The following is a 27,713-nucleotide window of genomic DNA, read 5'->3' on the forward strand; positions in this document are numbered from 1 at the left end:
ACATTTAAGAAATACTTGTATCCCTATGGATAGAGGAAAAGAATACTACCCTTATATCTTTGTTGTGTTGTGGAAGGTGATTAAAGGGCAGGATCAGGAGGCTGGAAATCTTTTTCTCCAATATTTTCACTTTCTGAGGATAGGAGTAGAAGAAGGTTGAATTCTGATGCAATCTCATTATGACGTAAAAGGCAAATACATATAGGCAAAACTTTGCTCATGGTTATTATATAAATCTAGAATGGGAGCTTTTCTGTCTCCCCCTCTTTTTTTCAGAATATAAAAATCTGGGGAAAAACAGTATTCCTAGTGCTAATACATATTTTGATTTAAACAGATGCCAAGAGGGTCTGAGTGTAATCCAGCACATTCATGGTGGCAAGGCTCAGTCATGTATGAAGTCTATGTTCCAAGCTTTCAAGATTCAAATGCAGATGGAGTTGGAGATTTATCTGGATTGATGTCAAAGCTTGATTATATTCAGGTACATTTCTGTTCTTTTATATATTTGAGGTAAATATATGTAATTGGGTTTCACATTTTTTATTTTGAAATTATTGATTAGGGAAACAGCTGCCACATTAGACAGGAGGAGGAAGCTGAGGGTATTACTGTACCGTTCGACCCATAAAGTATTCAACTGCACAGTACCACCCAAAGTTTCAGTATTCAGGCCAAATTGTTAATCAGGTTTACTAGAGAATACAAAAGCCTTGTGACTATTTCATAAGCAAATTTCTCTTTCGTCATTGCTTCAGAGGAGATGCTGTTTTGCAAAATGCAGGGCTCAAAAATATGTTTAGATATTTTGGCATCTGTAGACTGAATGTTTGAACGGTGTTCCATAGACAGATAGAGTATTCTTAGAATGATTAGAGTAATTGCTCAAATAGAGAAATATCCTCAACTTCCAAATATAACCCAATTTTTTCTAGATGCAGACTTAACTATTCATGTATTGTTGGGTTTGCAAGATCAGATGTTATTTTATAACATGTATATTAACTGCATGGAGTGGGGGAACCAAGGGGCCTTGAAAAGGGATGTAAGTCTTGTGAGGAACTTATCAAAGAGAATTAGGAAGATAACAGGTTTTAGAATTGTCGAATTTAACTTGGTTAGGAACCAGTGCTCATTAGGATTGAAGGTATGTCTCTCAAGAGGCATAACCCCCAAACCTTCCATTCCCCATAGGCCTACTGGTATTGCCAACCAAGGGGTAGTTCAGAAACATGATTCTCATGGTTGGCAAGGGACTTCCATGATATTGGTATCGTAAGTTCAAGAAACATTAAAGGGATTTGAGGAACTGGGTTTGATGATATGGATTTGTGACTTTACCACCATTTTATTGAATGGCAAGAAAGAATAGATTATGGATGTAGATACAAATTTTAGGAAAGTGGGAAAGGATCAAGAGATGAAAGAGAACAGTTCCATAGGCTAATAAATCTAATGAATCATTCGACCTTACAGTAGTAAATGACATACTAGCAAGAGGGAACAAAACAGTACAACAGCTTAGGGAAACAACAGATTGAGTGCTAGAAATACTTATTATGACAGAGCAGCTCTTTAGAAAATAATTTGAATGCAAATTAAAATGAGATCTTCAAAGAAAATAACCTAACAACAAACAAGTAGTCATTGGACCAGTATCAAATGAAAAGAAAGGTAGCACAAAATGGAAGATACAAAGAGACAGAAAACGGTTAAGGATTTGAAGAGCAGGGAAAAACAAGAAAATTTAGCAAAGAGAGATGCAAAACTCAGTGAGCTTAGTGAGAAAATAAGGATTTAAATTCATTAAGTATGAAGTTCCATTGAAAAGAACAGAAAAGAATGAAGAGAGGGATATGAAAAATGTGGAAAGGACCCCAAAATTGATATTCACATACACAAGAAAGCAAAAAACTTGAAATCAGAGGTTGGACTTATTATTGTGGGAGAAAAAGAATGAAAATGACCCATAGGGAAAATGATCCTTAGGGAATATATAGGATATTGATTGATTAATACAGATTTTTTATGTATGAAAGATAAGGTGTAAGTGTAAACATTCCTCACTTGACAGGTGGATGCTAAACTGTCCATCTTTATCCATATTTCTGATGCATGTTACCTCCAGTAACTCCCATCACTGGGGTAACCACAGCAGAAGAGTCTTCACTTAACCCTGTCCCAACATACCTCCTGTGCCTACACCATTCCACATATTCTTCCCCCCTTTCTATCCCTCCAGTACTCTTCCAGTCTTATTTCTTCATGTCACAGGTGGTCTTCCTCTCACACCAACCCATTTAATCATATTGTCATATATCTATCTGTTTATGTACAACTCTGACACCTGTTCTCTCCTGGAACTCCAGACTCAGAGGGGTGGCCATACAATTGTCATACACTCTCCTTGTAAATTTCTTGTCTTGCATTCTTTCCTTATGCCAAACCACCTCAAAGTATTACATTTCACCCACTTTACCACTCCACAATTCATTTTCTTTGCATTCCCTATCATACCAAATCTTTCATACACCTTCTCAACCAAATCTTTCATACACTCCCACATTACTTTCCTCACTCCATATGTTCAAACCATATGCTCCTCTCAAATAACTGATTTCCACAGCCTGGATTCTTGACCTCTGTGACTCATCCCATGTCCATGTTTTGGTTACATAGGTCAGGGTTGGGAGGCCTATTCTGTCCTTTAATCTTTTCTTCACTTCCATACTTACACTTCACCCCTTCATTATTCTTGTAAGGGACTCAGTGACTCTTCTTCCCTGTACTGCTCTCTCCCTCATCTGTCCTTCCATATCATAAATCATAGCCAGTATAGCTCGCAAATACTTGAATTCTGTCTCCTCGTCCATTCTTTCTCCCCATATCTATAGCACATTTTAGTACACTTTCTTCTTTCACTCTGTAGTGCTTTGCAAAATCTATTCTTTCTGTTTTCTTTCAGACACCATAACTTTGCTTTTACTCACATTTACCTTCATTTGCCCATGCTCACACACATCATAAAACACATTGCAACCTTCTGCAGGTTCACTTCACTCTCAGCAAAAGACACAGTATCATCCACAAACAGGCTTGTCATTAGCCTGCTGTACATCACCACCACACTCTGTCTTTACACCCAATTTCTTTAGTTTTGCTGTCATCTCTCATATCACTCCATTTGTATATATGTTAACAAGCCACAGTGACATCATTCAGCCTGCCTCACACCCATGTGTATGTTGAAACTTTCTCTCAACCCAGGATCAACTCTTACACATGCATTTGCTCCTCAATAGAAGGCTTTAACACCATCCATCAATTGTTCCCCGACCCCATATATCCTTAGCTCATCCCATAATGTCCATTCAGCTTTTCCATATGCTTTCCCCAGACCCATAAAAGCTGCATACCTCTTCTAACCTTTCTACTAGATACTTTTCCACAGTCATTTACCTCAAAAATCTGATCCACACATCCCATACCTTTCCTAAAACCCTAAAAGTTCCTCACTTAATCTGCATTCAGTCACTTCCTTCATTCTGTCAGTCAGCACTTGCATGCACAATTCCTGGAATGCTTGACAGATTTCTGTCTCTTTATACCTCTGACACCTGTTCCTAACTGAAACAACCAATTGAGTCACCATAGCTAGTGAACTTCAGTGCCGCTTCTTAGCTTTTAGTGCCTCACCGTTAACAGTCCACTGGTGACAGCAGCTCTAGCACAGTGTTTGCAGAGGCACCTACCTATTGGTCCTACTGACTACTTAAGTCTACCTAATGCTCCTATCTAATGTTCCTACCTAGTACTTCTACTTAACGGTTCTTCCTAGTGTTCCTGCCTAAGTATTCTTACCTACTACTTCCATCTACTACTCCTACCATTTTCCAAAAGGCTGGGCTTGTTCATAGTGCTTACCACAGAAAAATCTATAGTTATGAAGAATGAGCTATGTAAGGTAAGTGTTATATATGAAAAAGAAAGATTGAATGTTTTGGACATAGTGCCAGTAGTCCATGTATGGATGAGGCAGAAAGGAAAGACATCTACTTGGGTCAGAGGAGTTCAACTTGAGAAGACAACTACTGAAGTGCTGGCTCACTATGCAGCCATCACTGACCCTCCCAATACCCAGGCTGGTTGTACTGGTAATATACCTACTTGGCAACTGACTTATTTCCCTATAATTGCTACTTAAACCTTAGCACCTCTTCCTTTGAATAAAGGAACAATGATAGCTTTCACCCAATCTTGGGACACAGTCTTCTGCTTCCATGTTTGATTATATATCAGATGCTATCTATTTATCCATATCTCTGTTGCCTTTTTCAATTGGAACTCCTTCAAAGGGATGGCCCCGGCAACTGAGTCTCCATAACTAAAGAACTCCAGTGTCACTCTTATCACACTTTCTCCTCCATACTTTAACATTTCATTTGTAATCCCATCCACTCCAGGTGCCTTTCCTTCCTTCATCCTCATTACTACCCTTTTAACCTCCCTTCTTGCTATAGGCCCCTGCACAGAACAAGTTTTTTCTCTTTGCTAACTTGTTGCATATTTTGTGACTGAAGGTGTTCAGTTACTAGTTTAAGGTTGAAAAGTGTTGAAGCAAAACAAATAGACTTCATTATATTTTTTGATAACTTGTGAGTTTGGAAACTTGGTGTAATCTCTCATCCTTGTCATTCATTTTGAAAGTGATTTCAAGGCTTGTCTTCTTTGAACACTGAAGTGATGAAAGCTGTTGTGCATTTACATTCAGACTTAATTGGCATAGTCCTTGGATATGTTGCATACTGGTTCATCTTTACCTGTAGAATATCTAAGATACACTAGTATATTGATTTTTAATAAAACCTCCACTTGAGTAAAGGTAAAGTAGTTTTCTTTTACTTTGCCACAAAGCTGAAAGTATTACCTTTAGCATAACTTTTTTCTAGAGAACTTTGCTTACATTGAAAATACTTTTTAGCATCTTAATCAAGGGAGATTTGTACTGCATAACAAAATGAAACCAGAGAAGCTGGTCAAGGACCAGAGTCTTCTTTTTTCTACATATATCATAGCCTTTAGATATAGGATCTCAAATGTCATATAGAATTATAGGTCTCACTTTGTTCTTTTTTATTTTTAGAGTTTAGGCATAAAAGCAGTGAGGTTGAACTCCATCTTGAAGGCCAACAACTATTGGGACAGCTACACTTCTGTCACCAACTACACTGCTGTAGACCCATTGCTGGGGGATTCTAGTGATGTACAGCTGCTTACAAAACTTCTGCACCGTAAGGGAATGTATCTCTTAATGGATATACCCCTGAGTTCTCTCCAGGATAGTACCTCAGGTGAGTTTTAACCCTTACACTGCAGATTTATGACAGTTCAACTTACCAGTTTCATATTATTAGTTCAGCATTGTACTCTTTAACTTTTCAATAACTTGCTTAATTTCATGATTAAAGAATTTGACATTGTTTTATTTCTATTTTTGGACAATGTTTTGATATTTGTTATAACTGAAGTTGGTAAAGGTCAAATGCATGCTGTACGAAACTCCAGTGGAAATGACTCCTTGTGACTTATGTTTTATTACTTTTCAGTTAACATGAGCTCTAATAACTTAAATCAAGTTGGAAATGTAGAAGGTATTCATAGAGCAAGTCTTGTAGAAGTCTCCCCAGTATTGAATTATTGGTTATCACTTGGGGTTGATGGATTTTTCTTTCCTGACATCACCAAGGTATGTATACAAGAAAGTAATTTGCTATGTTCCCTTTCTTATTACATTTTTTGTTTTCAAATTAAAATTTCACAAATTTATACCCATTTCTCCATTGACTTCCATTTTAGAATGGGAAATGCTTTCCTACAGGAAGGAAAATCTCCAAAATCTATTATGTCCTTGGAAACCTGTTTTAAAGATTAGATTTACATAACGGGAAACAAAATATATTGTGAATGTTAATGGGATCAGTGTATATTTTGTTTGATTATGTGCACCATTACATAGCAAAGCACTCTTCTGATATTGAAGAGGACTTCACTTGTTATCATGTGTTAACACATCCATTGTTATGTCAAGACAGACAGTTTTTCTGTTTTTTCATGTCAGAGGACATCTGCTAGATGCTAGGTGCTTTTTATTCTTATTTGGAGGCTCACAATGCAGTTTTAAATAAGTTGTTTAAAAAAAATTGGGGGATATTTGTGATTAATTTGTTTTCAAAATGAGCTGTTAGATCATTTCTCTCTATATCTGCAGCATTTCAAAAATATGGTTTTCTTAAATTGGGAGAAGGGTTTATTAACACAATTTTGAGTATAATTGTCATGTAGGCAGCCAACTACCAAGGAGGTATATTACCCGTTCTACCTGCCTGGGTATCAGGAGGGTTAGTGACATCTGCTTTAGATAGCACTTTAGTGGTTGTCAAGTTGCACTCCTCTGACCCAGGTAGCTAGTAGAACAATGATATAGTATATGAAATAATTCAATGCCAGTCAAAGAAAACTTTATTTCCCCTAAATGCACTTGACTGTCTTGTGAGCAGGTGTTCTCTGGCAAAGAAATTGGTTTTCTTACTTTAGAAAATACTCTTGAGTTACATCTTCACATTTAAAGTGTTTTTGTGATCAGTATACTGGTGATCCTCGACTTCTGGAAGCCATGCAGCAGTGGAGGAACATACTGGACCAGTTCAGTCATGGAACAAAGCGCAAAGTGATGATGGTTCCTGTAGCTCTGCTGAACAATCTGAAGTCATCTGAATTTCCTCACCTTGGCCATGTTCTCCAATTACTGGACCTCATTGATATTCCCATTAACCTTACCGGGTCAGCTGAGGTAATATTTGATACCAAGAACCCTTGTGAGTAGTTGCATGACATTTCCTCTATTAGTTATAAATCTGAAAGAAAGCTTCAAGTACTTTTTGTTTATACCATATATAACTATGTAGCATCTCCTAGGCCTGGATGGTTACTATTGCTTTAAATGGTTTTAGCTCCCAGTTCATGTATAACTTATAAGCTTTTGGTTTAAGCAGTCTTTCCAAGAGTAGGATATAACAGAAGATTATTCTTTCTTTCAAACTATTCGCCATTTCCCGCATTAGCAAGGTAGCGTTAAGAACAGAGGACTGGGCCTCTGAGGGAATATCCTCACCTGACCTCGTTCTCTGTTCCTTCTTTTGGAAAATTAAAAAAAAAACGAGAGGGGAGGATTTCCAGCCCCTGCTCCCTCCCCTTTTAGTCGCCTTCTACGACATGCAGAGAATACGAGGGAAGTATTCTTTCTCCCCAATCCCCAGAGATATAAAGATTATTAAGAAGATTATTACTGCATATGGTGTGGGAGGCAAGTTGTTTGAAGCAGTGAAAAGTTTTTATCAAGGATGTAAGGCATGTGTACGTGTAGGAAGAGAGGAAAGTGATTGGTTCTCAGTGAATGTAGGTTTGCGGCAGGGGTGTGTGATGTCTCCATGGTTGTTTAATTTGTTTATGGATGGGGTTGTTAGGGAGGTGAATGCAAGAGTTTTGGAAAGAGGGGCAAGTATGAAGTCTGTTGGGGATGAGAGAGCTTGGGAAGTGAGTCAGTTGTTGTTCGCTGATGATACAGCGCTGGTGGCTGATTCATGTGAGAAACTGCAGAAGGAGTTTAAATGGAATGAATTGTGGATTGGTAGAATGGGTGAAACACAATGTTTTAAGGTGGTTTGGGCATGTGGAAAGAATGCAAGACTAGGAGTTAACAAGGAGTGTATGATGGTACAATTAAAGGGGCTGGTGTGAGTGGAAGACCACTTGTGATATGGTCAAATAGGGTGAAGGAACTCTGGAGGGAGAAAAATAGTGGAAGAATGCATGGAATGGTGTATGTGAGGGAGGCATGTAAAGACAGGGATAAGTGGAGACTCTTTTGCTGTGGCCACCCCTTGATGGGCGTTCCTGGAGGGCACGAGTATCAGAGATATAGATAGATATTTCTGCTCTCTGAATATAAGTAGCTATGAGAGTAGTTCTAAGGCTGTGTTTTACTTTTTGATTAATCAACCTTGTAGAGTAAGATATCTACTTCTACTTCAATTCCCAGAATCCACTCAAAACTACATCACCTTATACCTCAATACATCTCATTGTCAAGAAAGTCCAGAATCTGTGTAGAGCATAAGGCATAGGATTCTGCTGATGTTCTGGACATTTCATTATCATTGATAATGAAATAGCAGATACTAAGGCTAATCTGCTACACCTTGCTATCTGTCTGTATATGAGTCATACCATAGAAATTGTCTGGGCAGTACAAGTACTTTTGTTGATGTAACTGACAGGCTAGATGGGCATTGGGAGCTCACTCACTCTCTTTATTTGTCCAAACCAATTTAGCACACCCTTTTCAGTACAGTTATACATACTCCTTTCACTCCTATACCTCTCTTACCTTGTTATTTCTTATTAAGTCCATCTCATACCATATATTGTCCTGAAACATATCATTTCCTACCCAGTCACCCTCTCGAATACTCTGTCAGTAGGGCTTATGCTTTATATCTGTACAACGCTTTTGAGACCATTACAGTATATCTTCAAACATACCCATCTTTTCCCCCACAGATGGTGTCACACATTTGTCAATGCACCCAGGACCTTATTCCCCACACCCACCCCATGGCTCACTTCAGCTTTTTTGGTTCCGTTTGCTGCTGTTCCACTTTCAGTTATCTAAAACACGACTCTTCCAAGTTCTCTCCATTCACACTCACACTCCAACAAGTTTGTCTCTTTCCACTGCTAAACCCAGTACCATGCTTATATTTGCATTTACTTTTAGATTTTTCCTTTCACACACTCAAACTAAATAACCAACTTCTGCAGTTTTTCACATGAATCTAATGCCAGCGCCATGTCATCAGCATATGGTAGTTCTTTCACCTCCTAGGCCCCACTGCCCTTGAACAGACAGCAGACCTGACTTGTTCAAAACCCTTAGATTCACATACATCCTGTCCTTGAACAGGTTAAACAGCTATAATGATATCACACCAATGCTGCAGACCACCACCTTCCTTGCAACTTCTTTTACTCCTTTCTCTTCCTACTCACGCACATGCCTTACTCTTTTCATAACATTTTTTCCATATGCTTGTACTAATTTTCCATCCACAAAGCACATCCAACAGCATTTTTACTACTGTCTTTAGACCCATGAATGTCATTTACAAATCCTTCTATTTCCATGAGTATGTCTCACACAAATTTTTCAGAGCTAAGTTCTGATCCATATTTCCTCTACCTTTCCCATAACCACACTGTTATTTATACATTTAAGATTCACTCTGCTTCCAGTAGTAGGGAAATGACAGACTCGAGTGAAAAGTTCTTCAATGTGAAATTACTAGAAATCCATTTTTAGGTCTGTTGGCACATGTGGTTTGAATATGCACCACCCTTTCCCATGTAACATTGACCATACCACCTTATTGAATTTACTGAACCCACTTTCTCCATTCTTGCACCTCACACGAGTGAAGAATGAGATGTTAGTATAAGATTTTCAGTGTAATCTATTAAATGATATTAAGATGCAGCCATTTACAAACAAATGCTTATATGAAAACAACATTAAGACACAAAACATCTTCATAACTTCATAATTATTATAAACCTTTAAATATTAGTGATAGTTTGCATCTCTGTGAACTTCATAATGGTGAAGTTGGTATCAGATATATGATTTGTCATTTGATATTGAGCAACTACTTTTAAACAAATGTTTGTAGAAATATCAGTGTAAGACAAAATACACTATCACAGAGAGGTGATTATTTTAATCATGAATGTACTAGAAATGGTAAACGTCTCAGCAAACTTGCTGTACAATGATGTTGGTATAGTGTATATGGTATTACAGAACAGTTGCAAAGTTTACAACAAAACATGATATAAGACAAGTACAGTGTTACAAATTAAAAAGCATTGTAAGCATTAACAAGTACCTGAATGCAGGATGTACATGCCTTGTTTACTTAGGGGCAACCAGGAGGGCTCATCCTCTCTTGAGCTAAAGTATTAATCAGCAAGTCTAAAAGTAAAATCTTCATTCATATGCACTATACACTGACAGTATCCATTCAGTTATCAATGTAAATCAGGTTAAGAAATAAGATACAGGGGATTTTTGAAAAGAGAAACTTTCCTCAGATATTTTTACAGTGGGTTGTTTTATTGGTGATTGGCTGTTTCACAGCAGTATGTGAATTATCAGTCTTATTAAATTTAATGTATGTATGACTCATGGTGAGGTGCCTGAGGATTGGCGGAATGCGTGCATAGTGCCATTGTACAAAGGCAAAGGGGATAAGAGTGAGTGCTCAAATTACAGAGGTATAAGTTTGTTGAGTATTCCTGGTAAATTATATGGGAGGGTATTGATTGAGAGGGTGAAGGCATGTACAGAGCATCAGATTGGGGAAGAGCAGTGTGGTTTCAGAAGTGGTAGAGGATGTGTGGATCAGGTGTTTGCTTTGAAGAATGTATGTGAGAAATACTTAGAAAAGCAAATGGATTTGTATGTAGCATTTATGGATCTGGAGAAGGCATATGATAGAGTTGATAGAGATGCTCTGTGGAAGGTATTAAGAATATATGGTGTGGGAGGAAAGTTGTTAGAAGCAGTGAAAAGTTTTTATCGAGGATGTAAGGCATGTGTACGTGTAGGAAGAGAGGAGAGTGATTGGTTCTCGGTGAATGTAGGTTTGCGGCAGGGGTGTGTGATGTCTCCATGGTTGTTTAATTTGTTTATGGATGGGGTTGTTAGGGAGGTAAATGCAAGAGTTTTGGAAAGAGGGGCAAGTATGAAGTCTGTTGGGGATGAGAGAGCTTGGGAAGTGAGTCAGTTGTTGTTCGCTGATGATACAGCGCTGGTGGCTGATTCATGTGAGAAACTGCAGAAGCTGGTGACTGAGTTTGGTAAAGTGTGTGGAAGAAGAAAGTTAAGAGTAAATGTGAATAAGAGCAAGGTTATTAGGTACAGTAGGGTTGAGGGTCAAGTCAATTGGGAGGTGAGTTTGAATGGAAAAAAACTGGAGGAAGTGAAGTGTTTTAGATATCTGGGAGTGGATCTGGCAGCGGATGGAACCATGGAAGCGGAAGTGGATCATAGGGTGGGGGAGGGGGCGAAAATTCTGGGGGCCTTGAAGAATGTGTGGAAGTCGAGAACATTATCTCGGAAAGCAAAAATGGGTATGTTTGAAGGAATAGTGGTTCCAACAATGTTGTATGGTTGCGAGGCGTGGGCTATGGATAGAGTTGTGCGCAGGAGGATGGATGTGCTGGAAATGAGATGTTTGAGGACAATGTGTGGTGTGAGGTGGTTTGATCGAGTGAGTAACGTAAGGGTAAGAGAGATGTGTGGAAATAAAAAGAGCATGGTTGAGAGAGCAGAAGAGGGTGTTTTGAAGTGGTTTTGGCACATGGAGAGAATGAGTGAGGAAAGATTGACCAAGAGGATAGATGTGTCGGAGGTGGAGGGAACGAGGAGAAGAGGGAGACCAAATTGGAGGTGGAAAGATGGAGTGAAAAAGATTTTGTGTGATCGGGGCCTGAACATGCAGGAGGGTGAAAGGAGGGCAAGGAATAGAGTGAATTGGAGCGATGTTGTATACCGGGGTTGACGTGCTGTCAGTGGATTGAATCAAGGCATGTGAAGCGTCTGGGGTAAACCATGGAAAGCTGTGTAGGTATGTATATTTGCGTGTGTGGGCGTATGTATATACATGTGTATGGGGGGGGTTGGGCCATTTCTTTCGTCTGTTTCCTTGCGCTACCTCGCAAACGCGGGAGACAGCGACAAAGTATAATAAAAAAAATAAAATAAAAACATTAAAAGATGTACAAAAGTACTATTTTAGGTGATGAACTACTTCCAGAAGTGCTGCAGACAGTGCCTTGAATGACAGAACATATGAATTTATAAATTTGTACACGAATTGATGTATGAGCATAGGAGAAATTTCATATGATAGCAAAGAAGTAATGCATCATAACAGCAATGTTACTCTAGCAGTGTTTGAGACAAGGCAAATGTGAATTCAGTCATTTGTAACAGGTTGCAGATAAAATCATATTGGACTCTTACTATGACCTAGAAAGGCAAACCACAGAGATTGTTTTAAAGATTATGAAAGTGGATTGCATTGATTTTCATTGGTTCCAGTTGGATTTTGTGTTTTGATATGAGGGTATTTTTTTTCACTTACTGATTTCTTTCATTATATTTTGCATGACACCTATTTATTAGATGTGTTTAGATAGGGCCATTGTTTTTTCCCAATGCTATCTCACTAAAGCAGGAAAGGTGGTTATTTATAGAAATATAGAAAGTGATTCTGTGTATTTCCAGTGCTGATATAAACCATCATAGAATTAGCCTTCAGAATTATCCAAGAAAAATGTGATGTGCTCCTTGGTGAGAAATTTAACTTGTAATTGTGTAATTTAGATGATTCCAGAACTTCTGAAGTCAGCTACTGACTGGGATAGCCACACTTCACTACCATGGATTAATTGGAACATGGGTGGAGTTGAGAGGGAGCGCATTGCAGCTGTGACCCAACATCACCCACTTGGCCGATCTATACTGTTGCTTTTCCTCCCAGGAACCATCACTCTTTACTACGGAGATGAACTGGGCTTGTCGCAGATTTCACAGGTATATTTCAAACCTAGTATTAGATATGGTAACTGTGTATGGATTATATCATTGTGATCCCTCATGCTCCCTTGTGATAGTACTAATAACTGAGTTGTGATAAAGGATTAGAAATGAAATATCAAAGTCATTGGTGAAGGGTAGTCAGATCTTTGATGTATTGAATATTGAAAAAAATATGTCGATTTGGAAAAGATTACAGGAAAATGCAGTGAAACCTACTTGGTTGTATGGTTGTGGATTGCCAGCAGTTATACACTAGGATTTTGTTGTGTACTGTATAAGCCGTCGAGATGGAAGTTTTGAGAGTGATTTAGGTATTGTAGGCACGGATTATATAAAATTAACTGAAGTTCAGTGTGCATTTACTGTTTGTCTATAACTCTTTCATTTTTCTATTCCCAGTTCCATGTATAACCCAAATCACCATCACTTTCATTCAAGTTCCATCCATAACCCAGATCATTATGGCTTTTGTAGGAGCTAAAGCTCAGCCTCTGCTGTTGTGATTGTCAGAAAAAATTGCTATCTTCAAAAGACAAGGAATGAATTATATAGCTGTACAAAGAGATATAAGTAAAGCCTTTGAAAAAAAAAGTGGACTATAGATATACAGTGTGAACTACTACAGTTAGACGTGCCAGATATAACAGAAAATCTTTTCAGCCACTCAAACCAGCACCCCAAAGAAAGTATCGTCTTCTCAGCAAGGTCACCAAAATTTCCATTGCTAAATGGAGTACCTCTCTGTCACTCCTCTACAATACATCTTACCAAGTTCACTCATCATACTTAAACCTCTGTAATTCAGTCACTCATTTTGTCCTCCTTGCCTGTATACAGTGGCACTGTAAAAGCATTCTCCCAATTCCTTCAACAATGTGAAACTCTTTTGATTATTTGATCTTCTGCCACAGAGCACTGTTCTCTTCTCATCCATGTGCTGAGATCCTTAGTGCAGGGGAATGCATTGTACACCACGAGGATTAGATAAGCTTTACTCAGGATGCTCCTGATGGAGTTAGGATTCTTCCATTTTCCTCACAAATGATTTGGAACAAATGATCAAACACTTAATTTAAGTTCCCAACTGTCAAAACCACTATTCCAGGACACTCAAATTCTACTTCTTAATCTGTCTGCTCCTCCTCTATATATGACTATTTCTGTCCCATTAAGTGTCCTCTAACCATGATTTGATCTTTATCACATCTGAATAGGCACTTTAGGAAAGCTTAGTAGTCATCCTTGTGGACTTTACTTGGGATGGGTACTGCCTTGCTTGCACGAGATGCCTCCAACTGTGCTGAACATATGACAAGTTTATCTTTGTTAATTTGAAGTCTTAAATTCTTACTTCAACCAGAGTTTTGTTCCCCCAGTTATGGTTTGATTACTCCCATTATGATGCCTGTTGCATGAGGGACAGAGTGTATCGAGCCATGACGTTCTATTCTTCCCATGATTCCCTCCTCACTTTCATCTCTGCTTGGAATCATTGCAGAGCTGTTCTTTGTACAGACAGGCATGATGTGATTTCTTCCTCTACTGATATATCTTCATGTCTTTAAGCAAAAGCATCTCCAGTAACTGTTGTAATGCTGCCTTTCCTTTTCTCTTCAGCCTGATTACTCTATAGCCGCCTCCACAGATTAAGCCATTCCATTTCTTACCTTATCCTGTTTTAATTCTACTTTGGAGGGTTCCACATTTAGTTTTCCTCCCCACCTCCAGAATCTATGCCCTTTCCTATATATGTATCTTTTGCAGGGTCTAACAAGTACATTCCCAGATTCATTTGGCCATGGTATATGACCCAAATGACACCTCCTTGAATTGTAAGGGAGTGTGTTTCTGAGCTACCTGTGACCCATACTAGTTTATTTCATCTCTGGCTCAAATTCCAAACAATTTCTTCTTCATGGAAGCATGCCTTTATGCAGCTCATCTGCAAGAATGGAGTCCATCCTAACCCTTCTGTCTATTGCCCCATTGCTTCCACTAATGCTATCTCCAAAATCTTTGAAACTCTCCATTCTCAGTCTCTCATATACTTAGAATTCCAATCCCTTCCTTCTGATTACCGGTATTTCTTGTTAAGTGTCAGGTGTATTAGTGATCTTTTCTCCATTGTGATTCATCTGTAGTCCTCTCTCAGGGAGTTCCATTGAATTTTTTGTTTTATTCCTCTACATATCCTAACCATTTGACAATGTGGCTTTTTGAATTTCTTTTTTCTTGTTCTTCTACTTCTCTGTATTCCCATATCCATAGCTTCCTTGATATTAAGTCCATTGCAGTAGTCATTGATGGATTAACTTCACCTTTACAAAAAGAATCCTAATTATTTCATTCTTCTTATTTCAACTACTTCTTCCCTCCTCATTCTAAAACTTGTTTTCTTTCTTGTACTATGCACATCTCTTAATTTAGACATGTGCAGTGTCTTGGAATGAGGAAGCTCTAACTTGGTTAAACTCAGCAATGCTGATATGTAGTTTCTACTTGTATCTCACTCATTTCCCTCAGTTCAGTTTCAAAACCACAAATCATCCCCACAATAACAAACATATTGGGCATAACCATGTGTTCCTTTTTATCCTGGGAACCTCTCATAATCAGCTGTACAACATTTGCTTCATGAAAGCAATGGAATGTTGTATAGATGCTGTAATGTTTTTTCTTTTGAACAGCTGTTTTATACCAATAGAATAATGAAGGGTAGAGGTGTAAGTATGGGTGTGAAGAGAGGATTAAGGGATAGCACAGTCTTCCCAACCCTGACTTGTGCATCCGAGACATGGACAAGGAATGAGTCTTAGAGGTCAAGAATCCAGGCTGTGGAAATGAGCTATTTGAGAAGAGCATGTGATGTGACTAGATGGAATGAAGAAAGAAATTAAAGGTGTATGAGAGAAGTGGTATGGCAGGGAATGCAAAGAGAGTGAATTGTGGAGTAAGAGAATGGGTGAAACATAATACACTGAGGTGGTTTGGGCATGTGGAAAGAATGTGAGACTGTAAGTTTACAAGGAGAGTGTATGATAATACAATGAAAAGTGTTGGTGTTAATGGAAGGCCACCTGTGACATGGGCAAATAGGGTGGAAGAGCACTGGAAGGAGAGAAATAGTGGAAGAATGCATGGAATAGTGTATGCAAGGGAGGCATGTAATGACAGGGATAAGTGGAGACTCTTTTGCCCTGGCCACCCCTTGATGGGAATTTTTGGAGGGAACGGGCATCAGAGATATAGATAGCTAGAAGTAGTGTATGCCTTTCCTTCCACTGTTCTCAGTGCAGGGTGGCACATACAGAATGTTTAAAGCAATTTGTTTTATTTATCATCACCACACCTTCCTGTCAGAGACTTGGAAGCTGTGCATCTACCATTCTATAAAGAAATGTATATGTTACAATAATTCCTTTTCAAATAAAGCATATGTCATTTGTCCTAAGAAATAAGAATGTGTGAAAAGAATGAGTGCTCACTAAGATAATATAATTTATATCAGGGTATTACTAGAGGGGAGTTAGGGAAGAGACATGGAATGCTGGAGCAGTAAACATGAGAAGATTTCAAGGTTAGCAAATAGTAGAATAAAAAGGGTAGTGGAGAGTATTAAATTGTGATAAAAAGTAATTGGTCTTCATTATTTATGTAACCACAGACTGTCTGTGGGAAGGGAAGGTAATGTAATGTATTTTACAGTTGTGATTGCATGAGTCTTTATAGGAAATAAGACTATATGTAAAAACAACATGAAAACCTCATCAGGTGCTTAAAAGTCCCTTTAGATGAAAGATCATATTTAAGGAAGCAATGAAATGTATCAAAATGGAAGAGAGCTATCCCTTAAGTATGGTATGAGTTAAAAAGTTTGATTTATCTCCAAGTATATCTTCAGTATATGTTTTTTCATACAGAATCACCTCTTTTTTTAATTTGTAGACACATGATGAAATGATGAATACAAATGTATACATATGACCATTGTAGCCATGGTTCCTTAAAGAGTTTGTCATAATTGCAGGATGATAGCTGGTCTTCCATCATGCAGTGGAGTGGAGATGAATATGCTGGATTTAGTTCTGTGAAGCCTTGGAGGAATTTAAGTGAGGGTTGGAAGGATGACAATGTAGAAGAACAGAACGACACCATATCAGCTCTTGCTCACATGATATCTGCTCGACAAGAGAAGGTCAGATTATTGATTTCTCTCCATGATCATTGAGGAAACACCTGATCCACACATCCTTTACCACTCAGGAAGTCACATTGTTCATCCCCAGTCTGATGCTCTGTACATGTCTTCATGCTTTCAATCACCACTCTCCCTTACATCTTTTCAGGTACTCGCAACAAACTTATATCTTTGTAGTTTGAACACTCTTCTTTGACCCCCTTGCCTTTATACAGTGGTACTATACATGCATTCTGCCAATGCTCAGGCACATCACCATGATTCATACATATGTACATTGAAAATCCTAACTAACAAGTCAACAACACAGTCACCCCCCTTCTTCAGAAATTTGACTGCAATACCATCCACTCCAGCTACCTTGCCACATATCATCTTACGCAAGGCTTTCTCCACCTCCTCCCTCTTCATCAAACCACTTTCCGTGAATGTCTCACCTCATATCTCCCTGACCAAAATACCCTATATCTGCTAGCCTATCATCAAACATTTATAACAATCCTTCAGAAAAACAAGTGGATTTGTATGTAGCATTTATGGATCTGGAGAAGGCCTTACATCCTTGATAAAAACTTTTCACTTCTTCCAACAACTTGCCTCCCACACCATATATTCTTTATACCTTTCACAAAGCATCTCTATCAACTCTATCATATGCCTTCTCCAGATCCATAAATGCTACATACATGCAGTCTGTTGTAGATGAGAGAGCTTGGGAAGTGAGTCAGTTGTTGTTCGCTGATGATACAGCGCTGTTGGCTGATTCGGGTGAGAAACTGCAGAAGCTGGTGACTGAGTTTGGTAAAGTGTGTGAAAGAAGAAAACTGAGAGTAAATGTGAATAAGAGCAAGGTTATTAGGTACAGTAGGGTTGAGGGACTAGTCAATTGGGAGGTAAGTTTGAATGGAGAAAACTGGAGGAAGTGAAGTGTTTTAGATATCTGGGAGTGGATTTGGCAGCAGATGGAACCATGGATGTGGAAGTGAATCATAGGGTGGAGGAGGGGGCGAAAGTTCTGGGAGCGTTGAAAAATGTGTGGAAGTTGAGAACGTTATCTTGGAAAGCAAAAATGGGTATGTTTGAAGGAATAGTGGTTCCAACAATGTTATATGATTGAGAGGCGTGGGCTATAGATTGAGTTGTGCGGAAGAGGGTGGGTGTGCTGGAAATGAGATGTTTGAGGACAATATGTGGTGTTAGGTGGTTTGATCAAGTAAGTAATGAAAGGGTAAGAGAGATGTGTGGTAATAAAAAGAGTGTGGTTGAGAAAGCAGAAGAGGGTGTTTTGAAATGGTTTGGTCTCATGGAGAGAATAAGTGAGGAAAGATTGACAAAGAGGATGTATGTGTCAGAGGTTGAGGGAACAAGGAGAAGTGGGAGACCAAATTGGAGGTGGAAAGATGAAGTGAAAAAGATTCTGAGTGATCGGGGCCTGAACATGCAGGAGGGTGAAAGGCGTGCAAGGAATAGAGTGAATTGGAACGATGTGGTATACCGGGGTCGACATGCTGTCAATGGATTGAACCAGGGCATGTGAAGCATCTGGGGTAAACCATGGAAAGTTTTGTCGGGCCTGGATGTGGAAAGGGTGCTGTGGTTTCGGTGTATTATACATGACAGCTAGAGACTGAGTGTGAACGAATGGGGCCTTTGTTGTCTTTTCCTAGCGCTACCTCGCGTACATGCGGGGGGAGGGGGTTGTCATTTCATTGTAGCGGGGTGGTGACGGGAATGAATAAGGGCAGACATTATGAATTATGTACATATATGTATATGTCTGTGTGTGTATATGTATGTATATGTTGAGATGTATAGATATGTATATTTGCGTGTGTGGACATGTATGTGTATACATGTGTATGTGGGTGGGTTGGGCCATTCTTTCGTCTGTTTCCTTGTGCTGCCTCGCTAACGCGGGAGACAGCGACAAAGTATAATAGATGAATAAATAAGAATGTATATATATGTATACGTTGAAATGTATAGGTATGCATATGTGCGTGTGTGGACGTGTATGTATATACATGTGTATGTCGGTGGGTTGGGCCATTCTGTTGTCTGTTTCCTTGCGCTACCTCACTAATGCGGGAGACAGTGACAAAGTATAATAAAAAAATGATAACAATAACTTATTCCGTGACCTTATCCTATCACTACCTGTTACCACTTCTGGGGTTATATATGATAAAGAATATTGGGGGATATAGGTCACCTCAGGGGCTAACATTCTTTTAGGATTGAAAGTTCTTTATGAACATAGTGCTTGGGCATATTTAGTTATACCCATCTGGCTGCTTCTTGATTCTCATTTGAGATTTTCTTATGTCTCTTTGTCATTGATGAGGTTTTTGAAAATGGAACCCAAAATTGAAAAATACCCAGGTCCAGCTGGTGCACCGTTGACACATTAGCAAGCTTATTGTTGCAGTTTTCTCCAAAATCAGATCTGTCCTTCGTATGATTTTGTTCCAGTTATGTAACTACTAACGTTTTTTGCTAGCCCATGTTACACATAAGTTGGATCTCTTTGTTTCTGTAGAGATCCTGTTTGTTGCCTATGTTCCTACCTAATTGTTGTGGGATACAGTAACTTGCCTTATTTTCCCTTGGAAAGTCCCTTTACCTCAGCTAGCATACTGATGATGGCTTACTCAGAACGAGTATAGGCTGATTTTGGATTCCCTATCAATATGAGATTGCAAGTTGTCAGGACATGTTCAGTGGTTTCTGTTGTGGAATCTTGCCCTTAAGAATGAAAGATGAGATCACATCTTATCCGGAGTCATTGAAATGGGATACTAGAAGAGTCTTTTCATATTGTACCTGTGTCTTGAATATTACACTCTTGTTATGTTAGGGGACTTTTTAGGAAGATATCTACCTAGGTAGTAGATGTTAGGCATGCTCTAACCAGGGAAGCACTGCCACTTTGGTGATGGGAGGAATTGTGACTGCAGCATAGTGAGCCAGCATCACAGTTGTCAAACTTGTAGCCAGGGGTGTGTGTGTTTGTGTTTTTTAGAGGTTTGAACAGACCCCTTTTGTCTCTGAAAAGTAAAATATATCTTCAGTTTTTGCCAAAATGTGTTACTGTTGGCTGGGACAGACCACTTAGCTTCCAGATATATAAAGACTAATGCTTTTAATTGTGTATAATTGCAGAAGTATATTAGAAGAGTCCTTTAAAATGTGGCATTTTGTGCTTTTACTGTGTATAAATGATACAAAACTTGTATATATTCACTCCCAAAATTCATCTCAAATATGAAAAATAACCCCCTTTGAAAATTCTGGTGATGGGCCTTGTGGTTGTAATGTTCTTCCTTACCCAGTTACAAGCTCCTAGCCAACACCAAAGGGCAAATGTTTAATGAAGAGTAAAGTATACCTGTAAGTTTCAGCCAAAATGGCAGGGAGTTGGAGAGATCTAATTCGTCTGATGCATGTGAACGTATGGGCTCTGCCTCAGAGAGAAAAGGATTTTCTTTTTTAAAGGTCGATGTTAAATGTCACTTTTTTTTTTAATCAGTTCATTGCTCTCCTGAGAAGAGGGTTCAGTTGGATACACCCATCCCTTGCTTTATGTTGGGGGTTATGTTTTACAAAAACTTCACTCAAAGAGAAATCTCGTATAGTGATCCTCTAAACACATAGAGAAAAACTTAGGTCCCTGTCTTGCATTGTGGAAGGTATTGGAAGAAGATATTTTGGAAGTAAATAGAAATAGTAATCAGGATGTAACAGTTTTTCAATGTAATTTTTTTCTTTCCAGGTTCCCATCTACATCAATGGCATTTTTGAATATGAGGGAGACTATCACCCAACCAAATCTGCAAATTACAGAGTATGTATTGCATGATTTTCATAAAGTCCTTTTAGGATATGATTATTAATGATTGGTAAGTTACATTTATTTCAAAATTTGCACACCTCTCTGGCTAATAGGTTTGAACCAACATGAAGCAGTTTATTGAAAGACTTTGACTATTTGAAATTCAACAAAGCTTGCAACTTTGGTTCATCCTTGAAATTAAATGTTAAATAGCTAGAAAGGATCTTATTATTCAGGTTACCTAGAACTTTTTTTTTCAAAGCTTGAGACAGCATAGGCAACTGAGGCTCTAATTAAGGCCATCCCATTAACACCACATGTTTTTACTTTTTTTTATTTGCTTTGTTTGCGAGGTAGCGTTTGCGAGGTAGCGCAAGGAAACAGACGAAAGAAATGGCCCAACCCACCCCCATACACATGTATATACATACACGTCCCCACACGCAAATATACATACCCATACATCTCAATATACACATATATATATACACACACAGACATATACATATGTACACATGCACACAATTCACACTGTCTGCCTTTATTCATTCCCATCGCCACCTCGCCACACATGGAATAGCATCCCCCTCCCCCCTCATATGTGCGAGGGAGCGCTAGGAAAAGACAACAAAGGCCCCACTCGTTCACACTCAGTCTCTAGCTGTCATGCAATAATGCCCGAAACCACAGCTCCCTTTCCACATCCAGGCCCCACAGAACTTTCCATGGTTTACCCCAGACACTTCACATGCCCTGATCCAATCCATTGACAGCACGTCGACCCTGGTATACCACATCGATCCAATACACTCTATTTCTTGCCCACCTTTCACCCTCCTGCATGTTCAGGCCCCGATCACTCAAAATCTTTTTCACTCCATCTTTCCACCTCCAATTTGGTCTCCCACTTCTCCTCGTTCCCTCCACCTCTGACACATATATCCTCTTTGTCAATCTTTCCTCACTCATTCTCTCCATGTGCCCAAACCATTTCAAAACACCCTCTTCTGCTCTCTCAACCACGCACTTCTTATTTCCACACATCTCTCTCACCCTTACATTACTTACTCGATCAAATCACCTCACACCACATATTGTCCTCAAACATCTCATTTCCAGCACATCCACCCTCCTGCACACAACTCTATCCATAGCCCATGCCTCGCAACCATACAACATTGTTGGAACCACTATTCCTTCAAACATAGCCATGTATGTGTATGTGTTGATGTATATCTTTCTTTCTTCTTCTTTCATACTATTCGCCATTTCCCATGTTAGCAAGGTAGTGTTAAGAACAGAGGACTGGACCTTTGAGGGAATATCCTCACCTAGGCATGAATGTACATATGTGTGTATATGAGTGGGAATACCTGGTTTAAAAAGCGAGATATACATAAGTATACTTATGTAAGTAGGAGAGATGGCCAGAGAGCGTTATTGGATTACGTGTTAATTGACAGGCGTGCGAAAGAGAGACTTTTGGATGTCAATGTGCTGAGAGGTGCAACTGGAGGGATGTCTGATCATTATCTTGTGGAGGCTAAGGTGAAGATTAGTATGGGTTTTCAGAAAAGAAGAGTGAATGTTGGGGTGAAGAAGGTGGTGAGAGTAAGTGAGCTTGGGAAGGAGACCTGTGTGAAGAAGTATCAGGAGAGACTGTGTACAGAATGGAAAAAGGTGAGAACAATGGAAGTAAGGGGAGTGGGGGAGGAATGGGATGTATTTAGAGAATCAGTGATGGATTGCGCAAAAGATGCTTGTGGCATGAGAAGAGTGGGAGGTGGGCTGTTTAGAAAGGGTAGTGAGTGGTGGGATGAAGAAGTAAGAGTATTAGTGAAAGAGAAGAGAGAGGCATTTGGACGATTTTTGCAGGGAAAAAATGCAATTGAGTGGGAGAAGTATAAAAGAAAGAGACAGGAGGTCAAGAGAAAGGTGCAAGAGGTGAAAAAAAGGGCAAATGAGAGTTGGGGTGAGAGACTATCAGTAAATTTTAGGGAGAATAAAAAGATGTTCTGGAAGGAGGTAAATAGGGTGCGTAAGACAAGGGAGCAAATGGGAACTTCAGTGAAGGGCGTAAATGGGGAGGTGATAACAAGTAGTGGTGATGTGAGAAGGAGATGGAATGAGTATTTTGAAGGTCTGTTGAATGTGTCTGATGACAGAGTGGCAGATATAGGGTGTTTGGGTCGAGGTGGTGTGCAAAGTGAGAGGGTTAGGGAAAATGATTTGGTAAACAGAGAAGAGGTAGTAAAAGCTTTGCGGAAGATGAAAGCCGGCAAGGCAGCAGGTTTGGATGGTATTGCAGTGGAATTTATTAAAAAAGGGGGTGACTGTATTGTTGACTGGTTGGTAAGGTTATTTAATGTATGTTTGACTCATGGTGAGGTGCCTGAGGATTGGCGGAATGCGTGCATAGTGCCATTGTACAAAGGCAAAGGGGATAAGAGTGAGTGCTCAAATTACAGAGGTATAAGTTTGTTGAGTATTCCTGGTAAATTATATGGGAGGGTATTGATTGAGAGGGTGAAGGCATGTACAGAGCATCAGATTGGGGAAGAGCAGTGTGGTTTCAGAAGTGGGAGAGGATGTGTGGATCAGGTGTTTGCTTTGAAGAATGTATGTGAGAAATACTTAGAAAAGCAAATGGATTTGTATGTAGCATTTATGGATCTGGAGAAGGCATATGATAGAGTTGATAGAGATGCTCTGTGGAAGGTATTAAGAATATATGGTGTGGGAGGCAAGTTGTTAGAAGCAGTGAAAAGTTTTTATCGAGGATGTAAGGCATGTGTACGTGTAGGAAGAGAGGAAAGTGATTGGTTCTCAGTGAATGTAGGTTTGCGGCAGGGGTGTGTGATGTCTCCATGGTTGTTTAATTTGTTTATGGATGGGGTTGTTAGGGAGGTAAATGCAAGAGTCTTAGAAAGAGGGGCAAGTATGAAGTCTGTTGGGGATGAGAGAGCTTGGGAAGTGAGTCAGTTGTTGTTCGCTGATGATACAGCGCTGGTGGCGGATTCATGTGAGAAACTGCAGAAGCTGGTGACGGAGTTTGGTAAAGTGTGTGGAAGAAGAAAGTTAAGAGTAAATGTGAATAAGAGCAAGGTTATTAGGTACAGTAGGGTTGAGGGTCAAGTCAATTGGGAGGTGAGTTTGAATGGAGAAAAACTGGAGGAAGTGAAGTGTTTTAGATATCTGGGAGTGGATCTGTCAGCGGATGGAACCATGGAAGCGGAAGTGGATCATAGGGTGGGGGAGGGGGCGAAAATTTTGGGAGCCTTGAAAAATGTGTGGAAGTCGAGAACATTATCCCGGAAAGCAAAAATGGGTATGTTTGAAGGAATAGTAGTTCCAACAATGTTGTATGGTTGCGAGGCGTGGGCTATGGATAGAGTTGTGCGCAGGAGGATGGATGTGCTGGAAATGAGATGTTTGAGGACAATGTGTGGTGTGAGGTGGTTTGATCGAGTAAGTAACGTAAGGGTGAGAGAGATGTGTGGAAATAAAAAGAGCGTGGTTGAGAGAGCAGAAGAGGGTGTTTTGAAATGGTTTGGGCACATGGAGAGAATGAGTGAGGAAAGATTGACCAAGAGGATATATGTGTCGGAGGTGGAGGGAACGAGGAGAAGAGGGAGACCAAATTGGAGGTGGAAAGATGGAGTGAAGAGGATTTTGTGTGATCGGGGCCTGAACATGCAGGAGGGTGAAAGGAGGGCAAGGAATAGAGTGAATTGGAGCGATGTGGTATACAGGGGTTGACGTGCTGTCAGTGGATTGAATCAAGGCATGTGAAGCGTCCGGGGTAAACCATGGAAAGCTGTGTAGGTATGTATATTTGCGTGTGTGGACGTGTGTATGTACATGTGTATGGGGAGGGTTGGGCCATTTCTTTCGTCTGTTTCCTTGCGCTACCTCGCAAACGCGGGAGACAGCGACAAAGTATAAAAAAAAAAAAAAAAAAAAAAAATGAGTGGGTTGGTCTTTCTTCGTCTGTTTCCTGGTGCTACCTCGCTGATGTGGGAAATGGTGATCAATTATAATAAATCAATTGATAAATATATATATATATATATATATATATATATATATATATATATTTTTTTTTTTTTTTATAATTTGTCGCTGTCTCCCGCGTTTGCGAGGTAGCGCAAGGAAACAGACGAAAGAAATGCCCCCCCCCCCATACACATGTACATACACACATCCACACACGCAAATATACATACCTACACAGCTTTCCATGGTTTACCCCAGACGCTTCACATGCCTTGATTCAATCCACTGACAGCACGTCAACCCCTGTATACCACATCGCTCCAATTCACTCTATTCCTTGCCCTCCTTTCACCCTCCTGCATGTTCAGGCCCCGATCACACAAAATCTTTTTCACTCCATCTTTCCACCTCCAATTTGGTCTCCCTCTTCTCCTCGTTCCCTCCACCTCCGACACATATATCCTCTTGGTCAATCTTTCCTCACTCATTCTCTCCATGTGCCCAAACCATTTCAAAACACCCTCTTCTGCTCTCTCAACCACGCTCTTTTTATTTCCACACATCTCTCTTACCCTTACGTTACTTACTCGATCAAACCACCTCACACCACACATTGTCCTCAAACATCTCATTTCCAGCACATCCATCCTCCTGCGCACAACTCTATCCATAGCCCACGCCTCGCAACCATACAGCATTGTTGGAACCACTATTCCTTCAAACATACCCATTTTTGCTTTCCGAGATAATGTTCTCGACTTCCACACATTTTTCAAGGCTCCCAAAATTTTCGCCCCCTCCCCCACCCTATGATCCACTTCCGCTTCCATGGTTCCATCCGCTGACAGATCCACTCCCAGATATCTAAAACACTTCACTTCCTCCAGTTTTTCTCCATTCAAACTCGCCTCCCAATTGACTTGACCCTCAACCCTACTGTACATAATAACCTTGCTCTTATTCACATTTACTCTTAACTTTCTTCTTCCACACACTTTACCAAACTCAGTCACCAGCTTCTGCAGTTTCTCACATGAATCAGCCACCAGCGCTGTATCATCAGCGAACAACAATATATATATATAGTAAAAGCTTTGCGGAAGATGAAAGCCGGCAAGGCAGCAGGTTTGGATGGTATTGCAGTGGAATTTATTAAAAAAGGGGGTGACTGTATTATTGACTGGTTGGTAAGGTTATTTAATGTATGTATGACTCATGGTGAGGTGCCTGAGGATTGACGGAATGCGTGCATAGTGCCATTGTACAGAGGCAAAGGGGATAAGAGTGAGTGCTCAAATTACAGAGGTATAAGTTTGTTGAGTATTCCTGGTAAATTATATGGGAGGGTTTTGATTGAGAGGGTGAAGGCATGTACAGAGCATCAGATTGGGGAAGAGCAGTGTGGTTTCAGAAGTGGTAGAGGATGTGTGGATCAGGTGTTTGCTTTGAAGAATGTATGTGAGAAATACTTAGAAAAGCAAATGGATTTGTATGTAGCATTTATGGATCTGGAGAAGGCATATGATAGAGTTGATAGAGATGCTCTGTGGAAGGTATTAAGAATATATGGTGTGGGAGGCAAGTTGTTAGAAGCAGTGAAAAGTTTTTATCGAGGATGTAAGGCATGTGTACGTTTAGGAAGAGAGGAAAGTGATTGGTTCTCAGTGAATGTAGGTTTGTGGCAGGGGTGTATGATATCTCCATGGTTGTTTAATTTGTTTATGGATGGGGTTGTTAGGGAGGTGAATGCAAGAGTTTTGGAAAGAGGGGCAAGTATGAAGTCTGTTGGGGATGAGAGAGCTTGGGAAGTGAGTCAGTTGTTGTTCGCTGATGATACAGCGCTGGTGGCTGATTCATGTGAGAAACTGCAGAAGCTGGTGACTGAGTTTGGTAAAGTGTGTGAAAGAAGAAAGTTAAGAGTAAATGTGAATAAGAGCAAGGTTATTAGGTACAGTAGGGTTGAGGGTCAAGTCAATTGGGAGGTAAGTTTGAATGGAGAAAAACTGGAGGAAGTAAAGTGTTTTAGATATCTGGGAGTGGATCTGGCAGCGGATGGAACCATGGAAGCGGAAGTGGATCATAGGGTGGGGGAGGGGGCGAAAATCCTGGGAGCCTTGAAGAATGTGTGGAAGTCGAGAACATTATCTTGGAAAGCAAAAATGGGTATGTTTGAAGAAATAGTGGTTCCAACAATGTTGTATGGTTGCGAGGCGTGGGCTATGGATAGAGTTGTGCGCAGGAGGATGGATGTGCTGGAAATGAGATGTTTGAGGACAATGTGTGGTGTGAGGTGGTTTGATCGAGTAAGTAACGTAAGGGTAAGAGAGATGTGTGGAAATAAAAAGAGCTTGGTTGAGAGAGCAGAAGAGGGTGTTTTGAAATGGTTTGGGCACATGGAGAGAATGAGTGAGGAGAGATTGACCAAGAGGATATATGTGTCGGAGGTGGAGGGAACGAGGAGAAGTGGGAGACCAAATTGGAGGTGGAAAGATGGAGTGAAAAAGATTTTGTGTGATCGGGGCCTGAACATGCAGGAGGGTGAAAGGCGGGGAAGGAATAGAGTGAATTGGATCGATGTGGTATACCGGGGTTGACGTGCTGTCAGTGGATTGAATCAGGGCATGTGAAGTGTCTGGGGTAAACCATGGAAAGCTGTGTAGGTATGTATATTTGCGTGTGTTGACGTATGTATATACATGTGTATGGGGGTGGGTTGGGCCATTTCTTTAGTCTGTTTCCATGCGCTACCTCGCAAACGCGGGAGACCGGCAAAAAAAAAAAAAAAAAAAAAAATCTTTCATACTATTCATCATTTCCCATGTTAGCGAGGTAGCGTTAAGAACAGAGGACTGGGCCTTTGAGGGAATATCCTCACCTGGCCCCCTTCTCTGTTCCTACTTTTGGAAAATTAAAACAAAAACAAGAGGGGAAGATTTCCAGCCCCCCGCTCCCTTCCCTTTTAGTCG

General features: G+C 40.0%; 1 protein-coding gene across 10 annotated transcripts in view; it reads left to right on the top strand.

The window, feature by feature from the left end:
* LOC139755542 (amino acid transporter heavy chain SLC3A2-like) overlaps window positions 1-27,713 on the top strand; it is a 123,169-nt gene that overhangs the window by 88,049 nt on the left and 7,407 nt on the right. For all 10 annotated transcript variants that reach the window (XM_071673954.1, XM_071673957.1, XM_071673959.1 and 7 more), the window contains 7 exons: window positions 338-484; window positions 5,144-5,351; window positions 5,607-5,746; window positions 6,644-6,850; window positions 12,506-12,715; window positions 16,749-16,916; window positions 20,692-20,763. In XM_071673954.1, coding sequence (XP_071530055.1) covers window positions 338-484; window positions 5,144-5,351; window positions 5,607-5,746; window positions 6,644-6,850; window positions 12,506-12,715; window positions 16,749-16,916; window positions 20,692-20,763 — 1,152 coding nt within the window. The remainder of the gene's footprint in view (window positions 1-337; window positions 485-5,143; window positions 5,352-5,606; window positions 5,747-6,643; window positions 6,851-12,505; window positions 12,716-16,748; window positions 16,917-20,691; window positions 20,764-27,713) is intronic.

Source organism: Panulirus ornatus, chromosome 19, assembly GCF_036320965.1.
Source record: "Panulirus ornatus isolate Po-2019 chromosome 19, ASM3632096v1, whole genome shotgun sequence".
Taxonomy (NCBI): Eukaryota; Metazoa; Arthropoda; class Malacostraca; order Decapoda; family Palinuridae; genus Panulirus; species Panulirus ornatus.